General features: G+C 46.2%; 1 protein-coding gene across 2 annotated transcripts; it reads right to left on the bottom strand.

The window, feature by feature from the left end:
- Positions 1-1,790: 1,790 nt before the first annotated feature.
- On the bottom strand, positions 1,791-17,675 carry COQ2 (coenzyme Q2, polyprenyltransferase). 2 transcript variants are annotated; one of them, XM_077301015.1, is made up of 7 exons: positions 17,394-17,675; positions 14,758-14,924; positions 11,684-11,805; positions 9,907-9,992; positions 7,373-7,506; positions 5,173-5,361; positions 1,791-2,508 (listed from the first exon to the last, which is right to left on the bottom strand). In XM_077301015.1, exons 1-7 carry the CDS (start codon positions 17,644-17,646, stop codon positions 2,353-2,355), a joined length of 1,107 nt encoding a protein of 368 aa, XP_077157130.1. In that variant the 5' UTR covers positions 17,647-17,675; the 3' UTR covers positions 1,791-2,352. The 2 variants fall into 2 exon arrangements, with proteins under 2 accessions (XP_077157130.1, XP_077157131.1); XM_077301016.1 differs by lacking the exon at positions 5,173-5,361.
- Between the last annotated feature and the right edge of the window lie 2,653 nt (positions 17,676-20,328).

Here is a 20,328-nt window from a genome sequence, read left to right as displayed (position 1 = left end):
GTCAAACTGCGGCCCTCCAGATGTCTGTGGACTACAATTCCCAGGAGCCCCTGCCAGCGAATGCTGGCAGGGGCTCCTGGGAATTGTAGTCCACGGACATCTGGAGGGCCGCAGTTTGACTACCCCTGGTCTGGGATCTGGGAGAGCCAGGCTTAAATGTCCACTCTGTCCTGGAAGCTCACTGGGTGATCTTGGGCAAATCACTCGCTCTCAGCTTAACTTCCCTTGGAGGGCTGTTGTGAAGACAAAATACAAAAGGAGAGTCTAATGTAAGCCAATCTGTACCTCCTCTGAGGAGAAAGGTATGGTATGAACAAAGCTAAAAAAAGGAGAATTGCTTATCTAAGAACAAAAGCCCTGCAAAAGGGAAGCTGTTTTTTTTTGTAGGGATGGAATTACAGCTCATCTCCAAACTACAGAGAGAGAGATCAGATTCCCCTGGAGAAGATGGATGCTTTGGAGGGGGGACTCTGAGGCACTGCAGCCCACTGAGGCCCTTGTCCTCCCCAGGCTCCATCCCCAGATCTCGAGGAATCTCCCTGCCTTCATCTGACAACCCTATTGCCATCCACTGCCAGTGACCGGAGGGACCTGGACACTATTACTTCGTATTAACTAAAAGCAGACTTGGCACCTGGGGGCAGAATGACGACCTGTGTGAGTCAGCGAGGGAAGAGCTAGGCCAGCAGCCTCCAGTGCACCTGCTTCGTATATTGTAAATCCAGATTCCTGGTTGAGACTGTGGCCCAGGGCATGGAGACTTGGGCCTGCCCGATCACCCTGAGACAGACAAATCTACCCAAAGTGATTGCCCAAGCACGGCCTGCAGCTTTTTAATTTACTTTACTAATACCGCAACGGAGATCTAGGGAGGGCTCACCTCTTTCTCCTCTCCGCCCTATCCCATCCTCGTCTCAACCGTCTGAGTGGGTGAGGTTACCCAACGTCACCCAGTGGGCTTCCAAAGCCAAGTGGGGATTTGAAAAAGAAGAGTTGGCTTTTATAACCCACTTTTCTCTACCCGAAGGAATCCCAGAGTGGCTTCCATTCGCATTCCCTTTCCTCTCCCCATAACAGACACCCTGTGAGGGAGGTGAGGCTGAGAGAGCCCTGATATTACTGAAAAAGAAGAAGAGTTGGTTCTTATATGGCGCTTTTCTCTACCCGAAGGAGGCTCAAAGTGGCTTATATTCACCTTCCCTTTCCTCTCCCCACAACAGACACCCTGTGAGGGAGGTGGGGCTGGGAGAGTCCTGATGTTACTGCTCTTTGAAAACAGCACTATCAGGGCTGTGAGTAGCCCAAGGTTACCCAGCTGGCTGCATGTGGAGGAGCAGGGAATCAAACCTGGCTGCTGCTCCTAACTTCTACACCAGGAACTAGTCTGACATTCATGATCCCCCAGGTAACAGTCTGACACTTCACCGTTACACCTCACTGGCAGTTATCCCAATATCACACTGTTGAGCAGGAACCTGCCGTGTGGATCTAGAATACAAAAAGGTGCAAGAAAAATAGCAAGACCAAATGTCGCCTTAACAAAAGTCACAGTATAGTCTATACTTCACTGTTTTAGAATGCATCACAATAGAACTGTGTTGTTGTTGTTAGGTGCGAAGTCGGTTTTCCCCGGAGTCCATTTAAGCTCGCACCGACTGCTTCAATGACTCCATCCAGCCACCTCATTCTCTGTTGTCCCCTTCTTCTTTTGCCCTCAATCGCTCCCAACATTAGGCTCTTCTCCAGGGAGTCCTTCCTTCTCACGAGGTGGCCAAAGTATTTGAACTATGTACAACGACTAAATATTTAATAAGTTTAACAATTTGAAACTGTTGCCACTGCACAATAATGGGTTGTTATTCACAGAATAATTCCAGAACACCTACTACAATTCTACAGTACTCAGATTGGGTGCAGAATTTAGGGGTGAGCGCTTCGGCACGGTTCAACCGCCTCGGTGTTCACCGAAGCCTGAGGTGGGCAGCGCCTCGGAGGGGTGACATTGGCGTGCCAGCTGGCGGCCACATGCAGGTGCAGAGCTCTCCGCCTGTATCCAGGCGCTGGCTGGCACACTGCTGCCAGCACTGCCCCTGTCCATGGCACCAGCCGCCTCGGGCTTCAGTGATTGCCAAGGCTGCCCCTAGTGCAGTTCGGTAAGAACTGCAGTAGGAAGATCTCATGCAATTAATATCCAGACTACATTTTGACAGACTCTAGACATGAAAAGATGCATAGTCTCCTTCCAAAGGACTGCTCCCATAAAGCATTGCCAGTGCAAAGGCTCTGGGTTGAACTTTTTTATCTCCTTGGAATAATTTTCTCGGCCATAAAACGAAGTTCATTACGTCCCTGCTAAGTACTATCAAAAGGCTTCCTTGTCCCGTCTGTATTTTTCTTTTTCTGTAAATTCCCCAGAACGATCCCTAGGAAAAGCAAGAGTCCCACTGTTCGATTAGCCGAGAACTTTTTCCAGCAATCTTCAGGACTGTGGATGTCCAAAGTGTATATCTGAGGAAAGAGACAACGGATTCGTGTTTATTATTATTATTTCAATTTTTTATGCTGCCCTTCCCCAAAGGCTCAGGGCCGTTGACAGACTAAAGCCATAAAATACATTAACATTCATAAAATTATTGAAACTATAAAATTATAACTTCTAAAACCAGTCCTTCCTTGCTTCATTTTTATTCCAGGGGGGTGGAAGAGGGGGCTGATATCATTCTAACCATGTTCTGCTTGGGTGAGTTCTTGGCTGGGGAGACCAGCAGTTTTGAGAGACCTACCTGCCTCAACCACACGCCTGGCAGGACAACTTGAGGTCCCAGAGGACTCTGATGCCAGGGGTAAGAAGGCCCTGGCCCTAGTTCAGGCACATTTTATTTCTTCAGGGTCAGGGACAATAAGCAGATTCTGGTCGCTAGACCAGGGGTAGTCAAACTGCGGCCCTCCAGATGTCCATGGACTACAATTCCCAGGAGCCCCTGCCAGCGAATGCTGGCAGGGGCTTCTGGGAATTGTAGTCCATGGACATCTGGAGGGCCGCAGTTTGACCACCCCTGCGCTAGACCATAGCACTCTTGGGGGGGGACACAGAGGGAGAGGCGGTCCCATAGAAATGAGGGTCCCAGACTATTTAGGGCTTTACAGGTAATAACCAGAACCTTGAATCTGATCTAGTCTCCAATCTGGAGCCAATGCAGCAGGGAGAGGAGTGGCTGGATGTGCACTCTCCATGGGTCCCAGTTAGGAAACCAAGCAGCTATATGTTGAGCCAATTGGAGTTTCTGGAACAGCCTCAAGGGGAGCCCTGCATAGACCATTACAGAAATCTAGCCTAGAGGTAACCATTGGATGGATCGCTGTGGCTATGTTGGGTGCTAACAGGTAGGGCACCAGTTGCTACACCTGGCAAAGATGGCAGAATGCTGGTGTGCAATTCCTGTGACCTGAGCCTCCATCAGAAGGGAGGCATCCAGAATCACACCCAGCCTTCCGACAGCCTCTGAAGTTGTGAGTGGGACTCTGTTAAGAGCCAGAAGTAGAACTGACTCTCCTGGGGCATGTAGAGCCAGTTTGGTGTAGTGGTTAGGAGTGTGGACTTCTAATCTGGCGAGCCAGGTTCGATTCTGCACTCCCCCCACATGCAGCCAGCTGGGTGATCTTGGGCTCGACACGGCACTGATAAAACTGTTCTGACCAAGCAGCGATATCAGGGCTCTCTCAGCCTCGCCCACCTCAGAGGCTGTCCGTTGTGGGGACAGGAAAGGGAAGGCAAATATAAGCCACTTTGAGACTCCTTCCAGTAAAGTGGCATATAAGAACCAACTATTCTTCTATCCAGCTGAAGGACCTCCATCTTAGCTGGATCCAAACTCAGTTGACTTCTCTTGAGCCATCACACCACAACTGCCAGGCATCTGGCCAAGGAATCTGGAGGTGTCAACAGATGGCCAGTAGATATAACTGGGTGTCATTCATTATTGGGCGAGACGGTGTATGTATATGCTGAACAGTAATGGAGAGAGAATAGGTCCCTGCAGAACCTAACACAGTAAGACATTCTGCGGAGAGATTCTTTCTCCTATTGTCCTGGAGATGGGATTGCAGCCACGGAAGCATGGCACCCTGGATTCTAGTGTCAGCTAGGCAGCAGATGAATAGCCCAAGATCAACTGTATCAAGCATTGCTGTTTCTACCCCATGGCCAGGCTGGAAATCGGATCGAAACAGGTCAAGGGCCGATGTCTATTCCAGGAAACTCTGAAGCTGTTCTGAGATCATGTGTTCAACCACCTTTCCCAGGAACAGCAAGTATGAGACTGGGTGGGAGATGGCCAGGTCAGATGGATCCAACGGGTTTGTTTTTCTTCATAAGTAGCCTTAACCACAGCTTTCTTTAGACTCTCTGGGAAAGTCCCTATAACCAGGGACAAGTTGATGATCTACTTTTATTATATGTTGAGTCTGTGCCACGTTAAATCTTTCCTCAAACCTCCCTTTCTTCAGAGCATTTTTCCAGGATACCAGAAGCTTACTGTTTTTATTATGTGCTGCAAACAAGCTTTCTCCTCTGTCTGTTTTTTGCAGCTCTTTTCCCTACACACTCAAGCCACTGGAATTTCTTAACAATATGACTCAATCCTGTGGAAACACCGTAAAGAGATGAGTAGAGTGTTGATTTTGCAGTTTCAATTCCTCCTTCCTGTCAGCTTCTTATAACCCACTTTCCACTACCTGAAGGAGTCTCAAAGCAGCTTACTATCGCCTACCCTTCCTCTCCCCTCAACAGATGACCTGTCAGGGAGGTGGGGTTGAGAGAGCTCTAGGAGGAACTGTGACTGGCCCAAGGTCACCCACTGGGGAATCAAACCCGGTTCTCCAGATTAGAGGCCACTGCTCTTAACCACTACACCATGCTGGCTCTCAGGAAGAGAGAAGGAGGTCAGCTAACGTGTTTGTATTCTACCTGGTTTGCACTGGAACTCGTCTTTCAGAAAAGTTAATAGAAGCAAATTGCACAGGAAACAAAAACTCAATACAATCCTCAGGAAAGCCAAAAGATACAAAACACAGCAGGCATTTCACCTGCCTGCTGCAGTCAAGAGACTTAAGAATGTTCATTGGATAGAACACTTCTCCCATCAAACAACACCATAACGCTGGGAGTCTAACCTGCTGTGCCAAGTGGACGCCTACAGCTGCCACAGCTGCATAGTACGGGAACATCTGGTCACAGTTCATTCCTGTCACAGCCAGACCGGAAAGCATCAGGACGCTGAAGCCACTGAGCCACAGTTTGGTGTTTTCATTGAATCGGAGTGCTGTTGATTTCACACCAATGGCCACGTCATCTTTTTTATCCTACAATGGAAGTTGATATAGATGTTTGTACAGAAGCCAAAATCGGGACAAGATTGATAAAGGGACAAATACGATCCTTTTGTACTCTTTGTGCCCAGGAGCTATGCACTGGAACTGGAACTTAGGCAGATTGTGAGTGGGTGGGCAGGAAGGGATGTGCCAGTGTTTGTCTCTTGTGGCCCTTCCTTGCATACCCAGGGAACTGCTAATTGCCACTGAGGGATGCTAGGTAAATTTCTGCCAGGCCAGGCTGGATTCTGGAGATTTTTGGTTTGTGTATGTGGGGGTGGGATCATTTGGGCATGAAATTGGGGTCACTGTGGGTAGGCAGGCAGTTGTGAGTTGTGCAGGGGGTTGGACTAGATGACCCTGGAGGTTCCTTCCAACTCTATGATTCTATGATAAATTGTATCAGGACTTGTTTTGCCCCAGTTCGAAGGCTACGCCAGCCATGATAAGTGCAACAGTAATCAAAGAAAAACTACCAAGTCATGAGGAATCCGTTTTCAAAAATATACGCCACCTAAACTATTTGCATTCAAATATATTTCTGATGTGTAAAGACATTTCTTCAAACGGATGGCATCTAACGCAGAAGCAAACAAGTAAAGATGGTCAACGGCCCCTGCAGAGCGACAATCAGCAGCCTGACCTACACAGCAGGTAAAGGTAAAGGTATCCCCTGTGCAAGCACCGAGTCATGTCTGACCCTTGGGGTGACGCCCTCCAGCGTTTTCATGGCAGACTCAATACGGGGTGGTTTGCCAGTGCCTTCCCCAGTCATGACCGTTTACCCCCCAGCAAGCTGGGGACTCATTTTACCGACCTCAGAAGGATGGAAGGCTGAGTCAACCTGGAGCCTACGCAGCAAGAAGCTCTTAAATCAAAGATTAATGCACTCCCCTTTCATCTTTCCCCGCTATGGATCATATCAGGTGCGTCACCATGCGAAAGTTCCCCATCATCACCAACAAGATGACAGAGGGCAGCTGATAAGGGCAGCCTATAAGCACCCATGGTGACAGATGTTTTATTGTTGCATTTCTACCCTGCCCGTTTGTCCCAAGGCGGCTCTTGATCACCAGCATAAAAACAGCAATGCAGACGAAAGAAGATCATGTTCGGTGAAGAGGCCCAAGGAATTCAGAACCATCATTCCAAAAAAAATCTGCTTTTGCGTTCCACAGAAACAGGTCACCCCACAGCAATACAGCCCAAAGTTAATTCGGCATCAGATGAGGACCTTCTCACACTTAAACCCTGAATGCTATTGTGGCACAGCTTATATACATTGTATTTAATACCCTGTCAAATTCCAATATAACTCGGAGTAGAAGAAGAAGAAGAGTTGGTTCTTATATGCTGCTCCTCTCTACACGAAGGAGCAGCAAAACGGCTTACATTCGCCTTCCCTTTCCTCTCCCCACAATGGACACCCTGTGAGGTGGGTGAGGCAGAGAGAGCCCTGATAATACTGAAGAAGAAAAGTTGATTCTTATATGCCCCTTTTCTCTACTCGAAAGGGGTCTCAGAGCAGCTTACAGTCGCCTTCCCTTTCCTCTCCCCACAACAGACACCCTGTGAGGGGGGGGGTGAGGCTGAGAGAGCCCTGATATCACTGCTTGGTCAGAACAGTTTTATCAGTGCCGTGGCGAGCCCGAGGTCACCCAGCTGGCTGCATGTGGGGGAGTGCAGAATCGAACCCGGCATGCCAGATTAGAAGTCCACACTCCTAACCACTACACCAAACTGGCTCTCCAGTAATAAAATGTTTGCCCTCCCACCTCATTTTATTTTTGTTAGCAGAGGTCGGGTGTTCCACTGCACCCAGCCTTAATATCTCCTTTATATGTCATTTCCCATTACCAATTCTGCGTATTTCGGATCATGCTGTAGACAGTGGGAGAAGCTCCATCTCACCAGAGCAATTAATACTCCTTAGATCACAGGGAGAAAGTTCATCCCAGAACATAGATTTTAAAACAAACTGGGAAGAAAAAAAGTTTTATACCTGATGAGCATAAATGGTATCATATATCAGCGTCCACAGCACTCCTGAGAAATACAGGGGCAAGCACACGGACCAGTCGCAAGAGCCCCTGATGGCCGACCACCCGAGTAAAGCGCCCCAATTGAAGGTAAGACCTAGGAGAGATGACAAAGAAAAAAAAAGTAGTGATTTACTGCATTTTTATGTGCCTTTCCCCCAGAGAGCTCAGGAAAGCATAGATCGGTCTCCACCCCCCAATATCTTCTCACAACTAACTTGTGACTAGGACCTAGTCTGTACACAATAGATAATGCACTTTCAATGCACTTTCGAAGTAGTTTTTCCTGTTCCGCACAGGAAAATCCAGCTGCCAAAGCACATTGAAAGTGCATTATCCTGTGTGTGCAGACTAGGCCTAGGTTAGGCTGAGACAAAGTGACTGGGGTTCAGCGTGAGCCAGCAAGCAGCATGGCAGAGTGATGGTTTGGATTCAGGTTAAGCCTTGCCATTTTGATCTTTTTGCCAGGGTGTATTGTCTCAATCAACAGGGACTTGTAGTTCAACTACTCTCACGCGGCATCCATGAATCCTCTTGAGCAGGGGTAGTCAAACTGTGGCCCTCCAGATGTCCATGGACTACCATTCCCAGAAGCCCCTGCCCACTTGTCTTCATGTTTTTTTATACTGACTGCTTTATTTTTATTACGGTTATTAGATTTATATACCGCCCTCCTGGCAAGCCAGCTCAGGGCGGTGTGCAACAACGGATAATAACAATACTAATTAATAACATTTTCAAAACCATTTAAAACCACTTCTATAACTAGCAGCAGCAGTAGCAGCTTTAGGTATTATTTCTAGTGTAATATCCATTCAATGGATCCATGACCAAGTTAAGATTGTTTTGTGCGGGCTGTTTTTCTATAGCCCCCCCCCCCCCGTTTTTACAAAGTTGTAGTTACCTTATTGTTATCCACCTTGTATTCTGAGATGCCCAAGAGAAAGTGGGCACATAAATATATTTTTTAAAAAATAGTTTTGAGAAGACTGCACATGGAATCAGATGCAAAGTAACCCGTGAGGCAGGCAGATGTGAGACCCTTTTAATTAAAACTTCACAAGAGCCGCAATGTTCGTTAGGAGCGATAAAAAGTTCCACGGCCCATCAGAGAATCTAGAGCACTGAGATTGTTCTGTGTCTTTTCTCACAAGTCAGTCAGCCTCAGCGTTTTTCATCCTCTGTGGTGTTTGGGCAAAAAGAATCACAAGCCACAAATAACACACCAGCTACGCAAGGTGCAGGATGTGTGCACAGTGGCCTAGCCCACCACCCACACAACAAGCACCTCCCTCTGCATCGAGAAATGCAATGTTACTGCAGCATCTGGCTTCGGCAGCAGAAACCGGCTTCAATTTGTTACCGGGAGGGTGGTATGTCAACCGAATGAATAATATTTTATGTAAGTGAGTCAGAGCTATACAAGGAAGGGTGGCATTCCCGTAAAGGAAAGACATTGCTCAAGCCCCACCCCTCTCGTTTCTGAGGGTACATCATTCAGAAATTCCATCCTGTGACATGGCCAGTTGTAAAAGGAAGGCAGGGCTCTTATTTCGTTGATGCTTATGCAGAGAAGCCTTCCTTATCTCCAGGGTCTGAGATGCAATAAGTGGACTTGGCCCAGAGGTTCTCCATAGCTCTCAAAAGGGTCAGGAACTTTGTCTCGAATATAATCACCCTACCCTATCGGCAGAAGGAGTATTAAACAATATAATTGATGCTACAAACAGAAATATGGCAGCGTGGGATTGCAGGAGAGAGGAGCCGGCTTGCCAGGATGGCCGTATGTTGATTGATTGATTAGTGGTTAGTTAATTGATTGTAGTGGTTAGGAGTGTGGACTTCTAATCTGGTTTGATTCTGCACTCCTTCACATGCATCCAGCTAGGTGACCTTGGGCTCCCCACAGCACTGATAAAACTGTTCTGACCGAGCAGGAATATCAGGGCTCTCTCAGCCTCACCCACCTCACAGGGTGTCTGTTGTGGGGAGAGGAAGGGAAGGCGACTGTAAGCCGCTTTGAGGCTCCTTTGGGTAGAAAAAAGCGGCATCTAAGAACTAACTCTTCTTCTTCAGTAATATCAGGGCTCTGTCAGCCTCACCCACCTCACAGGGTGTCTGTTGTGGGGAGAGGAAAGGGAAGGTGACAGTAAGCCACTTTGAAACTCCTTCGGGTAGAGAAAAGAGGCATATAAGAACCAACTCTTCTTCTTTATTTGTTCTTTTAAAAATGCACTAAATGCCCCCCCATGACTGCCACGGGATCGATCCATTGTAAAAGTCTGCAAGCACCACAGCATTTCTCAGCCCAGGAACTGCTCGACTAGTTGTATGTCCCCAAGGTGCATCTTTCTTACATGGCAAACCTGAGAGTCCCCTGTGGCCTCAGGAGAGGCAGCACATAAATGCCATCAATAAATGTGAGTGAATTCTTCCATAACATAACAGAGCCGGGTGAGACAAGCCATTTGCAAGAAAAGGAAATGCTGAAGCTCACCCAAGACCAGCTGAGGCCAGTATGTTATTCTCTTCATAAGGGGATAGGTCACCACGAGAGAGAGAGAGGCTGCTCCTAGCACGATGCTGTACGGGGAGGAAGAAAAGCATTCAATGCAAGGCTTTTTAAAAAACGCAAGTAAGTACTATTGTGCACATTTTTTCTTAGCTTTAAGTACTGCTATTGATTGCATTAGAGCCTCTTGTGGCGCAGAGTGGTAAGGCAGCGATATGCTGTCTGAATCTGTCTGCCCATGAGGCTGGGAGTTCGATCCCAGCAGCCGGCTCAAGGTTGACTCAGCCTTCCATCCTTCCGAGATCGGTAAAATGAGGACCCAGCTTGCTGGGGGGTAAACGGTGATGACTGGAGAAGGCACTGGCAAACCACCCTGTATTGAGTCTGCCAAGAAAACGCTAGAGGGCATCACCCCAAGGGTCAGACATGACTCGGTGCTTGCACAGGGGATACCTTTACCTTTATTGATTGCATTTGCAGTCCCTGCCTGTCAGGGCGATTCAGAGGAGATTACAACATGACTGAACAATTTGATCTCCCCAGTGTTGCTGCTATTTATGTTGCGTCGTGAATTGTTACTTGACTGTTGTGATGTTGCAGTGAAACTTGTATAATGTTATAGATTATTATAATGTTCCACGTAAAGTTACATCATGTTCCATGAAAACCGCCCAGAGCTGTAAAGAACGGGTGGTATAAAAATCCAAACAAATAAACAAACAAACAAACAAACTTGTTACGGCAAGTGGAGAGTTAGATCCCATAGTTCTGTTCTTCTGATAGTGGTGCCTTCCTCCAATCCAAGCCACGAGAGGAAGGCACATGAGCTAGTGGCACAGACGCATGGGAATCAACCCGCAGAGCACAACATAATGAAAAATCTGCTTGCTTCCAACCAGTGTCAGCTCCTGAGGAGCGCTGAGGCCTGGGTTTAAACCCCTGCTCACTGGGAGCACTAGGGGCAGTCATGCTCAGCCTAACCTCTTTCACAGGGTTGGTTCAAAGTTGTTGTTTTTTTTTTTTGAGAAAAAGGAAGAATGGTACACATGCCTTCTTGGTTGCCTGGTAGAAGGGACACAAAATGTTTTTTTTGCCTGGTAGAAGGGACACAAAATGCTTTTTTAAAGCAGCACTGTTGAAATAATCTATTTCACGCTTACTTTAACATTATTTAATTTTAATTTACTACTAATTCACTACCCATAGATGCCCTGATGTGGACGGCCTGGGCTAGCTTGATCTTGTCAGAGCTTGGAAGTTAAGCAGGGCCGGCCCTGGTTAGGACTTGGATGGGAGACCGCTAAGGAAGACTTGGATCACTACTCCTTTAGCCATGAAAACCCTCTGAAGGTGCCGCAAGTCAGCTCTGACACGATGACACTTTCCATCACCACATATACATATCCTATGTCCAATCCATGTTTACTATGGCAACACATATAACTGCACTAAGAGACTTCACAGACCAGCCCCCTTTCACCCTGACCCAATAACTTTGGGCAGAATGTTTCAATTTCAATAACAGAAGGCTACTCCCCATGCAAAACTTCGCTCGATACAGGACCCAAGCAAGATATGCCGTCAGAAATGGGCCAGCTGTGTGGATTTCCAGAGCGACCTACAAAGCAACTTCCCTCTTGCACGCACCCGTTTCCTTAAAACATTCCTGAATTCTAATACAGCATATTCCACCCTGAGGCCTATCACAAGGATTTCAAGGGGCTCAAACCTTATGATGGAATGGCCAAAACATTTTACTCGCCTGTAATAATTTAAACACAAAAGGATGCCTAAAGCCAAGGTGAGCTGTCCTCCAAGGAAAACAAGAGACTGAAAAGTTGAAATCTTTCCAGCAGCCAGCGGCCGACACGCTGTTCTTGCAACCTAATGGCAGAGAAATATTTCAGTTATGCTGTTATTTCATCAGTAATGCATACACACACACACACACACACACACACATTGTACACAAGCTTTATCGCTTTGGACTTCATACATCAAATAACTCTCCCTCATAGATGAGCCTCAGTAAAGTTCCTGCTGGATGTCTCAGGTGAGCCCAAGCTTGTCAAAAGCTAAACAGGGTCAGTCCTGGTTGGTACTTGGATGGGAGATCATCGAAGAAAGTCCAGGGTTGATACTTGGAGGCAGGCAAAAGCAAACCTCCTCTGAAAACCCTACAGCAGGGGTAGTCAAACTGCGGCCCTCCAGATGTTCATGGACTACAATTCCCAGGAGCCCCTGCCAGCGAATGCTGGCAGGGGCTCCTGGGAATTGTAGTCCATGGACATCTGGAGGGCCGCAGTTTGACTACCCCTGCCCTACAGGATCACCACAAGTTGGCTGCAACGACTCTTCCTACCAGCAAAGTCCCAGCAGGGGAGCAGTTGTATTTTCCCCATTCAACAGCTCACTAGCTTGCTGTACTTCAGCAGAAAAATTTCCAAGGGAGACGCACATGCAGTTCTGATGCTATTTGACTTTTGGAATCAATAGGAACTTGGGTTCCGACAGCTTGCTATAAAAAAATAACTTTCCCCCCTAGAGGTTTATAGCTATTTTTCAGATTCATCCTAGTTTGCCAATTCATCCACAGCTGAGAACATCAGAAACCTAATTCTATTGTTATTAGCTTCCGAATTCTCATTCCTACAACACTTTCCCAACTTCTTAAGTGTGTGTGAGAGACCCAATCTAGTTTTAGAAACAATTACTGCATCCTCAATGTACCATGAGGCATTAATCTCCGCTTCAGCTAATTTTGGAGGATGGGAATTGATTTTTTAAGAACTGGAGATCAGATCACTTCAAATTTTGTTCTACTACTTCAGACCAACACAACTACCCATCTGAATCTAAAAAGGGGAACAAGTACCCAACCTTGCTGTACGCAGCCAGTGGTGGGGACAGAATTAGTAAGGTGACCTTTACCAGAACAGCAAGCCTAAGTAAAGGCACCTTTCTTTGGTGTAACAATCTAATGGAAATTGTTCAAACACCATAACTGTACCAAAGTATGGGTGCCCTTTTAAATTAGGAGACTCTAGTGTTTTGCCATGGGTTCTCCTTGAGGATCATTATAAGCAAATTCCTTCAAATGATCTTTTTTGTCCTTGTAGTACAGGAGTGCTAGAGACTTTAGATCGACCGTGTCCTGCTGTTTTTGTGATTACTGTGCTATAAAGGAACTAGAGAGAACATAATTACTTTGCTTTTGGCAACTGTACCAGGCCATTGAGTAGAAGATCCAGTTACCCTTTTTTCTTTCTGGAGACAAGGTATGTCTTACTGAAACAGCAGCTTTTTTTTATGCAGCCTTTGAGACTACAGCCTGAACGATGAAAGTATTTTGTAAAACCCAATCTGCTTTAATTGCTATACTGCATTTTGAAAGAGGCCCATTGACCATTTAATAATGAAGAGAATTATTAATGCATCAATGACTGGGAATGGTCGACGCCCACTCGGGGGTTATTTATTCCTCTGACTGCAGCTTGTGTCTGTCCGTGCTCTGTAGTGTGATGTAACACGTCATGCCCTGGGAAACTGGGGTTGCTGGCTCCTTCTTATATTGGCTCCCCACCATCCCCAAATTTGGCTTGGGAAATCTCAGGAGATTTGGAGGCAGGGACTGGAGAGGACAACGTCTGGAGACAGAAAGGAGCAGAGCAAGGATGTGGTGCCATCCAGCCTGTTTTCTGAAGCTGCAATTGGCTCTAAGGAAAGTTTGGGGACCAATTGAAATTCCAGGAGAACTCCAGGGCCCACCTTCAAGTTGGCAACCCCACAATGCAGGCAAGATGGCACTTTGAGCAGCTGTCAATAAGCAAAGACTAAAGTGTGACTAGGGCATTCACTCCCCCCTTCTTTCCTATGCCAAACATCACATGCTTTAAATAACATTATATAAACTGATGATTGTGAAACCAGAGAATCTTAAATGAAAGCTCCATTTTACCTGTGGTGATGATAGCCTCTGAACAGATTATTCTGGAATAGCTTTTTGAGCAATCTGGCTAATTTCCAAATCTTTGGAATCAATGTACATTTTTCATTTTACATCTAGAATCAGGTGCACTAGTCAAAGTTCCCCTATACTGAGTAGCGCTTTCTAGTCTTTAGTTATCTACTCTGGATTTATTTATGGCTTGTTCTGCTGACAACACGCCTATCAGTTTCAGAGTCTGCATCAAGCCGGCCGGCCTGCGTTTCTGATTTCCTCAGCACAACATCTGACAGGGAAGCCACAGAGGCGTATAAATTATGCTGTTTGCAAATTATGTTCTGTTCTCAAAAAGACCCATTCACAGGAATCCCATGCAAATTCCAAACATGTTATGATAAGCAAAGTTAACAGATGATGAATGATTTGGACTCGCTTTAATCAGAAAAGGCACTGGAAAACAGACTGCTCTGATGTTTAGATTTTACTTTAGCTTTCGCTGCCCACGACTTTCAACTCAACAAGCAGCTTTTAGATTTGGGAGGCGGAGATAACGAGAAATATGTTTGGCTGTTTAGTATTGGGAATACAGTTGCCAGCTCTGCATTGGGAAAGAATTGGCAACTTTAGTGGTGGGGCCAGGAGTGGGGAGGATTTGGGATTAGGAGGGACCTCAATGCTAATGGGGACTGACACCTTAATTGAGAGCAATTAAGGAAACATGAAAGGTGTCCATGGATCTTTTGCTGTGGGGTGTAGATGGTGGCAACGCTGTTGTTGTCATTCAGCTTTTCCCTGCTAAGAAAACTTGCTTGACAAAAAGGCTAGTTTACTTACTTAGCAAAACGCTATGAGCCTGCCTGTTCTTTTCAAGTCCATGGAGTTCTCTCTACCTTTTTGTCATAGTCCTGATCCCACATGTCATTAATTGTACAGCCTGCTCCCCGCATCAGGACTGCTCCAGTGCCAAAGAGTAACAGTGTGTACAAGGAGGGCAGACAGCCTGGTTCTGCTGCAAGGCCTATACTCCAGGTGCATGGAAGATACAGCAGCCATGTTCCTAAAACAGAAATTACAAATGAGATTAAGGATGGAGAAATGTAGGGTAAATCAATATTAGATCAAGATGTAAACTTCATCTCCCAGTTTTGCTTTTTGATTTACGGGATTATCCTTTTCTTTGTTTTCTTTTTTTTTGGGGGGGGGGGGGGACAGTGGAAAGCTGATTAAAGGGAATGGAGGGTAGATCTCGGATCTGAGAACGACCTAAATCCACAGCCATGACACAGTTCATGCATGCACAGAATGATACACAGCAATAGAGAAACTGGCAGAAGAGCAAATTAAATAGAAGGAACTGGGAGTAGATGTTAACAGTAATTTTTCCAAGGAAAAAGCAAGCAATTTAATTGTGAAGCTTTGTTTCCAGGGGCACACTTCCTAATTTGGTATCTCACAACTTTCAGTGAAAGAGAATTAGAGAAACTACGTAGGAGCAATTCCCCCCCCCCCCATCACATGAACAGTTATTTCCTCAATGACTATGCATTTTGTTAACGGTGTACAAAAGCGGAAGTATACAAAATACCCTGAACTAGGTAAAAAACAACAGCTCTCTGGATTTATTAACATGCTTCAACTTTATTGCTGGTAACGGAATACATTCTGCTAACAGCGCCCTCCTGAGGAACTCTGAAAACTGGACCACAGTGGCTACCAGTGAAGCTAACTAGGATCATGTATAGGCACTGTATTCTGAATACATAACACCACAGTACTTGGGAGGTTGAGTTCCACTGAACAAGACTCAAATACCCCAGTCCAGAGCCCATAAGCATTAAATCCAGATACAGGTGTTTATGCGAATGGACTTCCCCCCATTTTTTAAAGCTGAAAAACAGCAACTTGCAGAGATGCCACCTTTCATAGAGGTAATGGAGAAGTCCCTGAACACAGTATAATTTTGTCTTTGTACTCAAAGGGACCCTACCCCTCCTTGAAAGAGATGAATTGGAGGATAGGCATTTTAGACAGTTGCATCAGCTGCCTTCTGTACATCTAAGTCTTGATGTAATCCAGACCCACCCCTTAATTTTGTCCCATCAGCTTTTCAATTGCCAATTCGGTGTAAATTGCTTTAATAATCCTAGTCTTGTTTCATAGCTCGTCAGATATCTCATTATATTGATTGCATTGATCTACACTGTTTAGTCTGCCTTTAGTCTCAGTGAGAAAGGTAGGTTACAAATGAATAAAAGGAAAAATACCAACTGCAACCATAAGCCTTCAAAGAAGGGCAATTTGGCAGAATTGTAATGGCGTTCTGGCTCACTTGACACCATCCACTCCCTTTGAAAACATTCCTAACTGCTTGTTGCTTGGTGACCCATAGTGACAGCACACACGCAATGATTTGAGTCCTAGAAGTTCCTGTTTGCAGGGTTTGGATCTAAGGCTCAGAAATAGGGAAAATCTAGTTCTGCATGACCATCATCATAGTACAAGAGGAAATGAGGCAGGCACAGAAAATATAAAGTATGGAGATGCTCTGATTTGTAAGGAAGGAGACTGGCTGTCCTGCAAGTTTTCTCTTGCTACTTACAAAGGTCAATTTTTTCCATGAACACAGGGAGTTATTGAACAGCTTGAGTCCAGTAGCACCTTTAAGACCAACAAGGTTCTTTTCAAGGTATGCTTTCATGTACTGTTCTTCTCTCCTCACTTATTTCATTCACACAACAGCTCTTGAAGGTATGGTAAGGTAAAGGTTATTAACCTAAGGTGTGCTCTTTTGGGCTTCTTCTTCTAAAAAACAAAACTGACAAAAATGCCCTCTTTTGGGACTAATAGGTTAGGCACATTCCTAGTTAGTAGTAATTCACACCTTAAATAGTAGGAGTATTTCAAATGAGATCTGTCATAATAACTGGTTTGAAGTAGTCAGTCGGGAAATATATGTTTTGTTTTTGCTTTTCGAAATACCGTGACCCTAGCCTAGGGTCAACCTCTGGGTCTCAGGACCAAGGGGGAATTTGATATTGGCTCTTGTTAGTTTTAATCCAACGCTACCTAACCGGTTCCCACACTGCGCCTTCAGTGCGTCCTACAAAGGCATATGGAATTTACAACACACGATTGCAGCCAGAGATTCTAGCGCTAAGCCTACTTGAAAGCAAACCCAAAGAATCGGACTGACTTTTGAAAACTAGACCAGGGATAGTCAAACTGCGGCTCTCTAGATGTCGATGGACTACAATTCGCTGGCAGGAGCTCATGGGAATTGTAGTCCATGGACATCTGGAGGGACGCAGTTTGCCTACCCCATTCATTCATCCACTCAATATAGATCTACCGACAGAGGCTGTTCCACCAGTCATTCCCACCCGTTGAGTGAAAACTGGATTCACCAATGGGATTGCCAATCATCGCGCAAGGCCGAGCAAGGAAGCCAATCACAGGGCGGAATCCAGAAGCGTGTGGGCGGAGATTATAAAAACGTCCCCGCCCCTTGAGTGACATATAAACTCACCAATAGGCTTGTCCAGCCGCATGAGGCGTAGGTAGGGCTGAAGAGCGGCGGGAGCCGCGTTCACTAGGCCCGCCGCGGAGATTGTGCTAAGAGGCCGCCGCGCCCTTTGCAGCGAGAAGGAGGGAGGCTCATGGCGATTGGACAAGGCGCTGAGTGAGGCTTCGGGGACGCGCGCCGCGCATGCTCGAGCGAGGAGGCAGCACCTGAGACGCGGAGGCCGGGTTAGAGAAGCGAGCCGCCGCAGGGCCGCCATCTTTGCCGGCCTTCCCCTGACGTCACCGCGACGTCGATGGCCGTCGCCATGGAGATAGCGGAGGCACTTCCGGACTCGGATTGGCACTTTTTAAACTCCGTGCGAAAAATCTCACCATAGAGGTGCCAAGGGCTAGAGCAGCATCACCCCTCCCCCATTCCCCAATCCAGAGGGAATCATGGCCGACATTGGCGGTCCTTTTTTAGAAGTTGAAGCTGCACATTAAATCACGACGTCATGTCTAATAATAATAATATTATCCTAATTCCCTTTCCGTCGGGCAGAGGAATAGAGCGAGGGTCGGAGAACAGCGCGTGGGCCCTCAGTGGGCCCTCTGGGACGCTTTGGGGGCCCTGTGAGGGCAGAAAATATTAACGAACTGGTTACTAAGCTAATAAAATCAAGACTCCAGGGGCACCTTTAAGACCAACCTAGATTTATTCAAGGCGTGAGCTTTCTAATGCAAGCACTCTTCCTCAGACTAAGAACTCCCCACATGACAGTGGGAATATATAGCAAAAATTAATTCTGTTAATAAACTGTGTCACATATCCAAATACAGCCTTATGATAATTCTTTGCCAAAACAGTCAATAAGTCGCCTGGAATTCAGTTGTGGTTCACATAAACATAGGAGAAATAAAACTCTGCCAGTGATCAAGGGCTCCCACCCCACCATTTGCTGTTTGCCCCATCTGTCACCATGCAAGTGTGAAACATTCCTGTAAGGGAATTGCTGGCAATTATCTCATCCCAAGAACAGGGAGTTAAACTGTAAAATTCCATTGCTATTCCCTTACAGTCACATTATCACAAATAAAATAAATGGTGAGGAATATAGATATACGAGTTGAACAAGGTTAGCATGAATGGTGAGATGAAAAACCCTAAGTCCTTGTTGAGTCCAGGGTATGTCATAGTTTTCCGTGTTGTAATAACTTGCATTTCTGCAATCGCCCTTTCTAGTCTAAGCTGCAACTGGACTTTCATTTTACAATTTCTCTAGCCTCTCTACGAAGCAGCAATGCCAGGGGGCACACCTTGGGGGCAGGTGGCGAGTCATGCGCATGCACAGTAGAATTCCCGCCTTTTTGAGCGGCTGTGTGGCCGTTAACCATCCGCCAAGGCTGTTCTAACTCCCCCCCCTGGCCCGCTGTGTGTCTTATATGTCATAGATGGCCGTCTCTCCCTGCAATAAAGTCCTGGGTTTGCAGTCGACCAGGGCATGCAGAGAAGCAACAGACTGCACTGGTGACCGGATTGGGCCGGCTTGTTAAGTGTTGGAGCCAGTTAAGATCTTTGGCTCTCCAAAGCAGCTTTTTCCTTTGCAGCCTGGAGTTCAGTTGTAATTCCAGAGCTCCAGCCCCACCTGGAGGTTGGCAGTGCTATTTGTAGATGCCACAACTCATTTAGCAGGGGGGAAAAACCCCAAACTCCTAGTCTATTATTCTTTTTAATGAAGTTGGTTTTATTGTGGATTTATATTTCTTAAAGCTGTGCCCTGGCATCCCCCCCCCCCCCCGGCACCCAGTTGCTTGCTGTGTTAGCAATGCAACATTACTCTGGCTCTGAGGGGGTTGTTTATTCATCTGCTCACATTATTTTTAGAGGGATTCAGGGAGATCAACACTTGGCATCCTCCCGTGAAGGCCCCCCTCCAACATTAGAAGTGAGCAGTGAAGGCTGTTATGCAGGGGCTCCCTGTGTCCAAGGGTCCCACTCCAACCGGAGTATCTAAACTCCGCTCGTCAAAATGGAAACAAAATGGGTCGCACACCCAGTTCTCCTATATCAAAGGCTTTAATATGGGAGCATGTCAAGAAAGCCAGCTCAGAGTTTGTACAGGCAACTTCTCCTTTTACGCATTCTCCCCTGTGGCCGTTTACAGATTATGTGTCCGCGGAGGGAGGGCGGTTCATAAAAAAAGAGTTTGGCAAAACCAAGATGAGTTTGTGGTGTTTTCAGTTCCTTGTGCAGCCTGCTGACATCTAAACTGCCTCGGAGAAACAGTCAAATTGAACTGTTGACCCACCTCCCCAAAGTACATAGAACTTAATTAACTTCTGCTTTTAGGAAACATCTGTGTTGCAGTTCTTAAGCTGTTCCTAGCTGGCCTATACTTTGATAGCCATTAAACAGTGCCACGTGACTATCCATTTTATGGTCTAGTTTCCAGCCATGTAAGCAAGCCTTCCTTAATTACAGGTGCAACAGAGATCTCACCCTCCCCAGTGTGCAATGAGACCAGTCCCTATGGTGCTGAAAAAGGCATTGCATTTCCTACCTATAAAAAGAGACTCTGAGAAGTCACCTCCTTATTGTTACCACAAGCAAAGTGAATTTTAGTAATTTATTTTCTCATCCTGTGCTATTTCTGTTCCATAACCAGTCAGAGGCCAACAGTGCTAGCTTTAGGATCAGTTTGGGGCCTGTTGCATGCAGAGTACCAAACCTGGAAAAAAGTACATATAGTAAGAGCAAAACTGAAAAAATAAACATGTATAAATGTAAAATTTATACAGACCAACAAAGATTTATTCAGGGTGTGAGCTTTCATGTGCAAGCACTCTCGATCAGACTATGATCTTCTTACAGAAATGTGTCCACCAGAGGGAGCTCTGAGGCTAGAAGAAGGAGTCCATGAAAGTTCATAATACATCTGGAAATCTTGAAGATGCTGCTG

This window comes from Paroedura picta, chromosome 10 (assembly GCF_049243985.1).
Source record: "Paroedura picta isolate Pp20150507F chromosome 10, Ppicta_v3.0, whole genome shotgun sequence".
Lineage (NCBI taxonomy): Eukaryota > Metazoa > Chordata > Lepidosauria > Squamata > Gekkonidae > Paroedura > Paroedura picta.
This window is presented reverse-complemented; position numbering and strand designations above follow the sequence as displayed.

What these genes read in the sequence shown, in the direction of transcription:
- COQ2 (XM_077301015.1), bottom strand. Translation starts at nt 17,646, where the DNA reads ATGGCGGCCCTGCGGCGGCTCGCTTCTCTAACCCGGCCTCCGCGTCTC. An exon ending in ATACCATTTATGCTCATCAG is followed by an intron (nt 5,362 to 7,372) that starts GTATAAAACTTT and finishes CTTCCATTGTAG; the next exon opens with GATAAAAAAGATGACGTGGC. An exon ending in GCGTCCACTTGGCACAGCAG is followed by an intron (nt 2,509 to 5,172) that starts GTTAGACTCCCA and finishes CTCTTTCCTCAG; the next exon opens with ATATACACTTTGGACATCCA.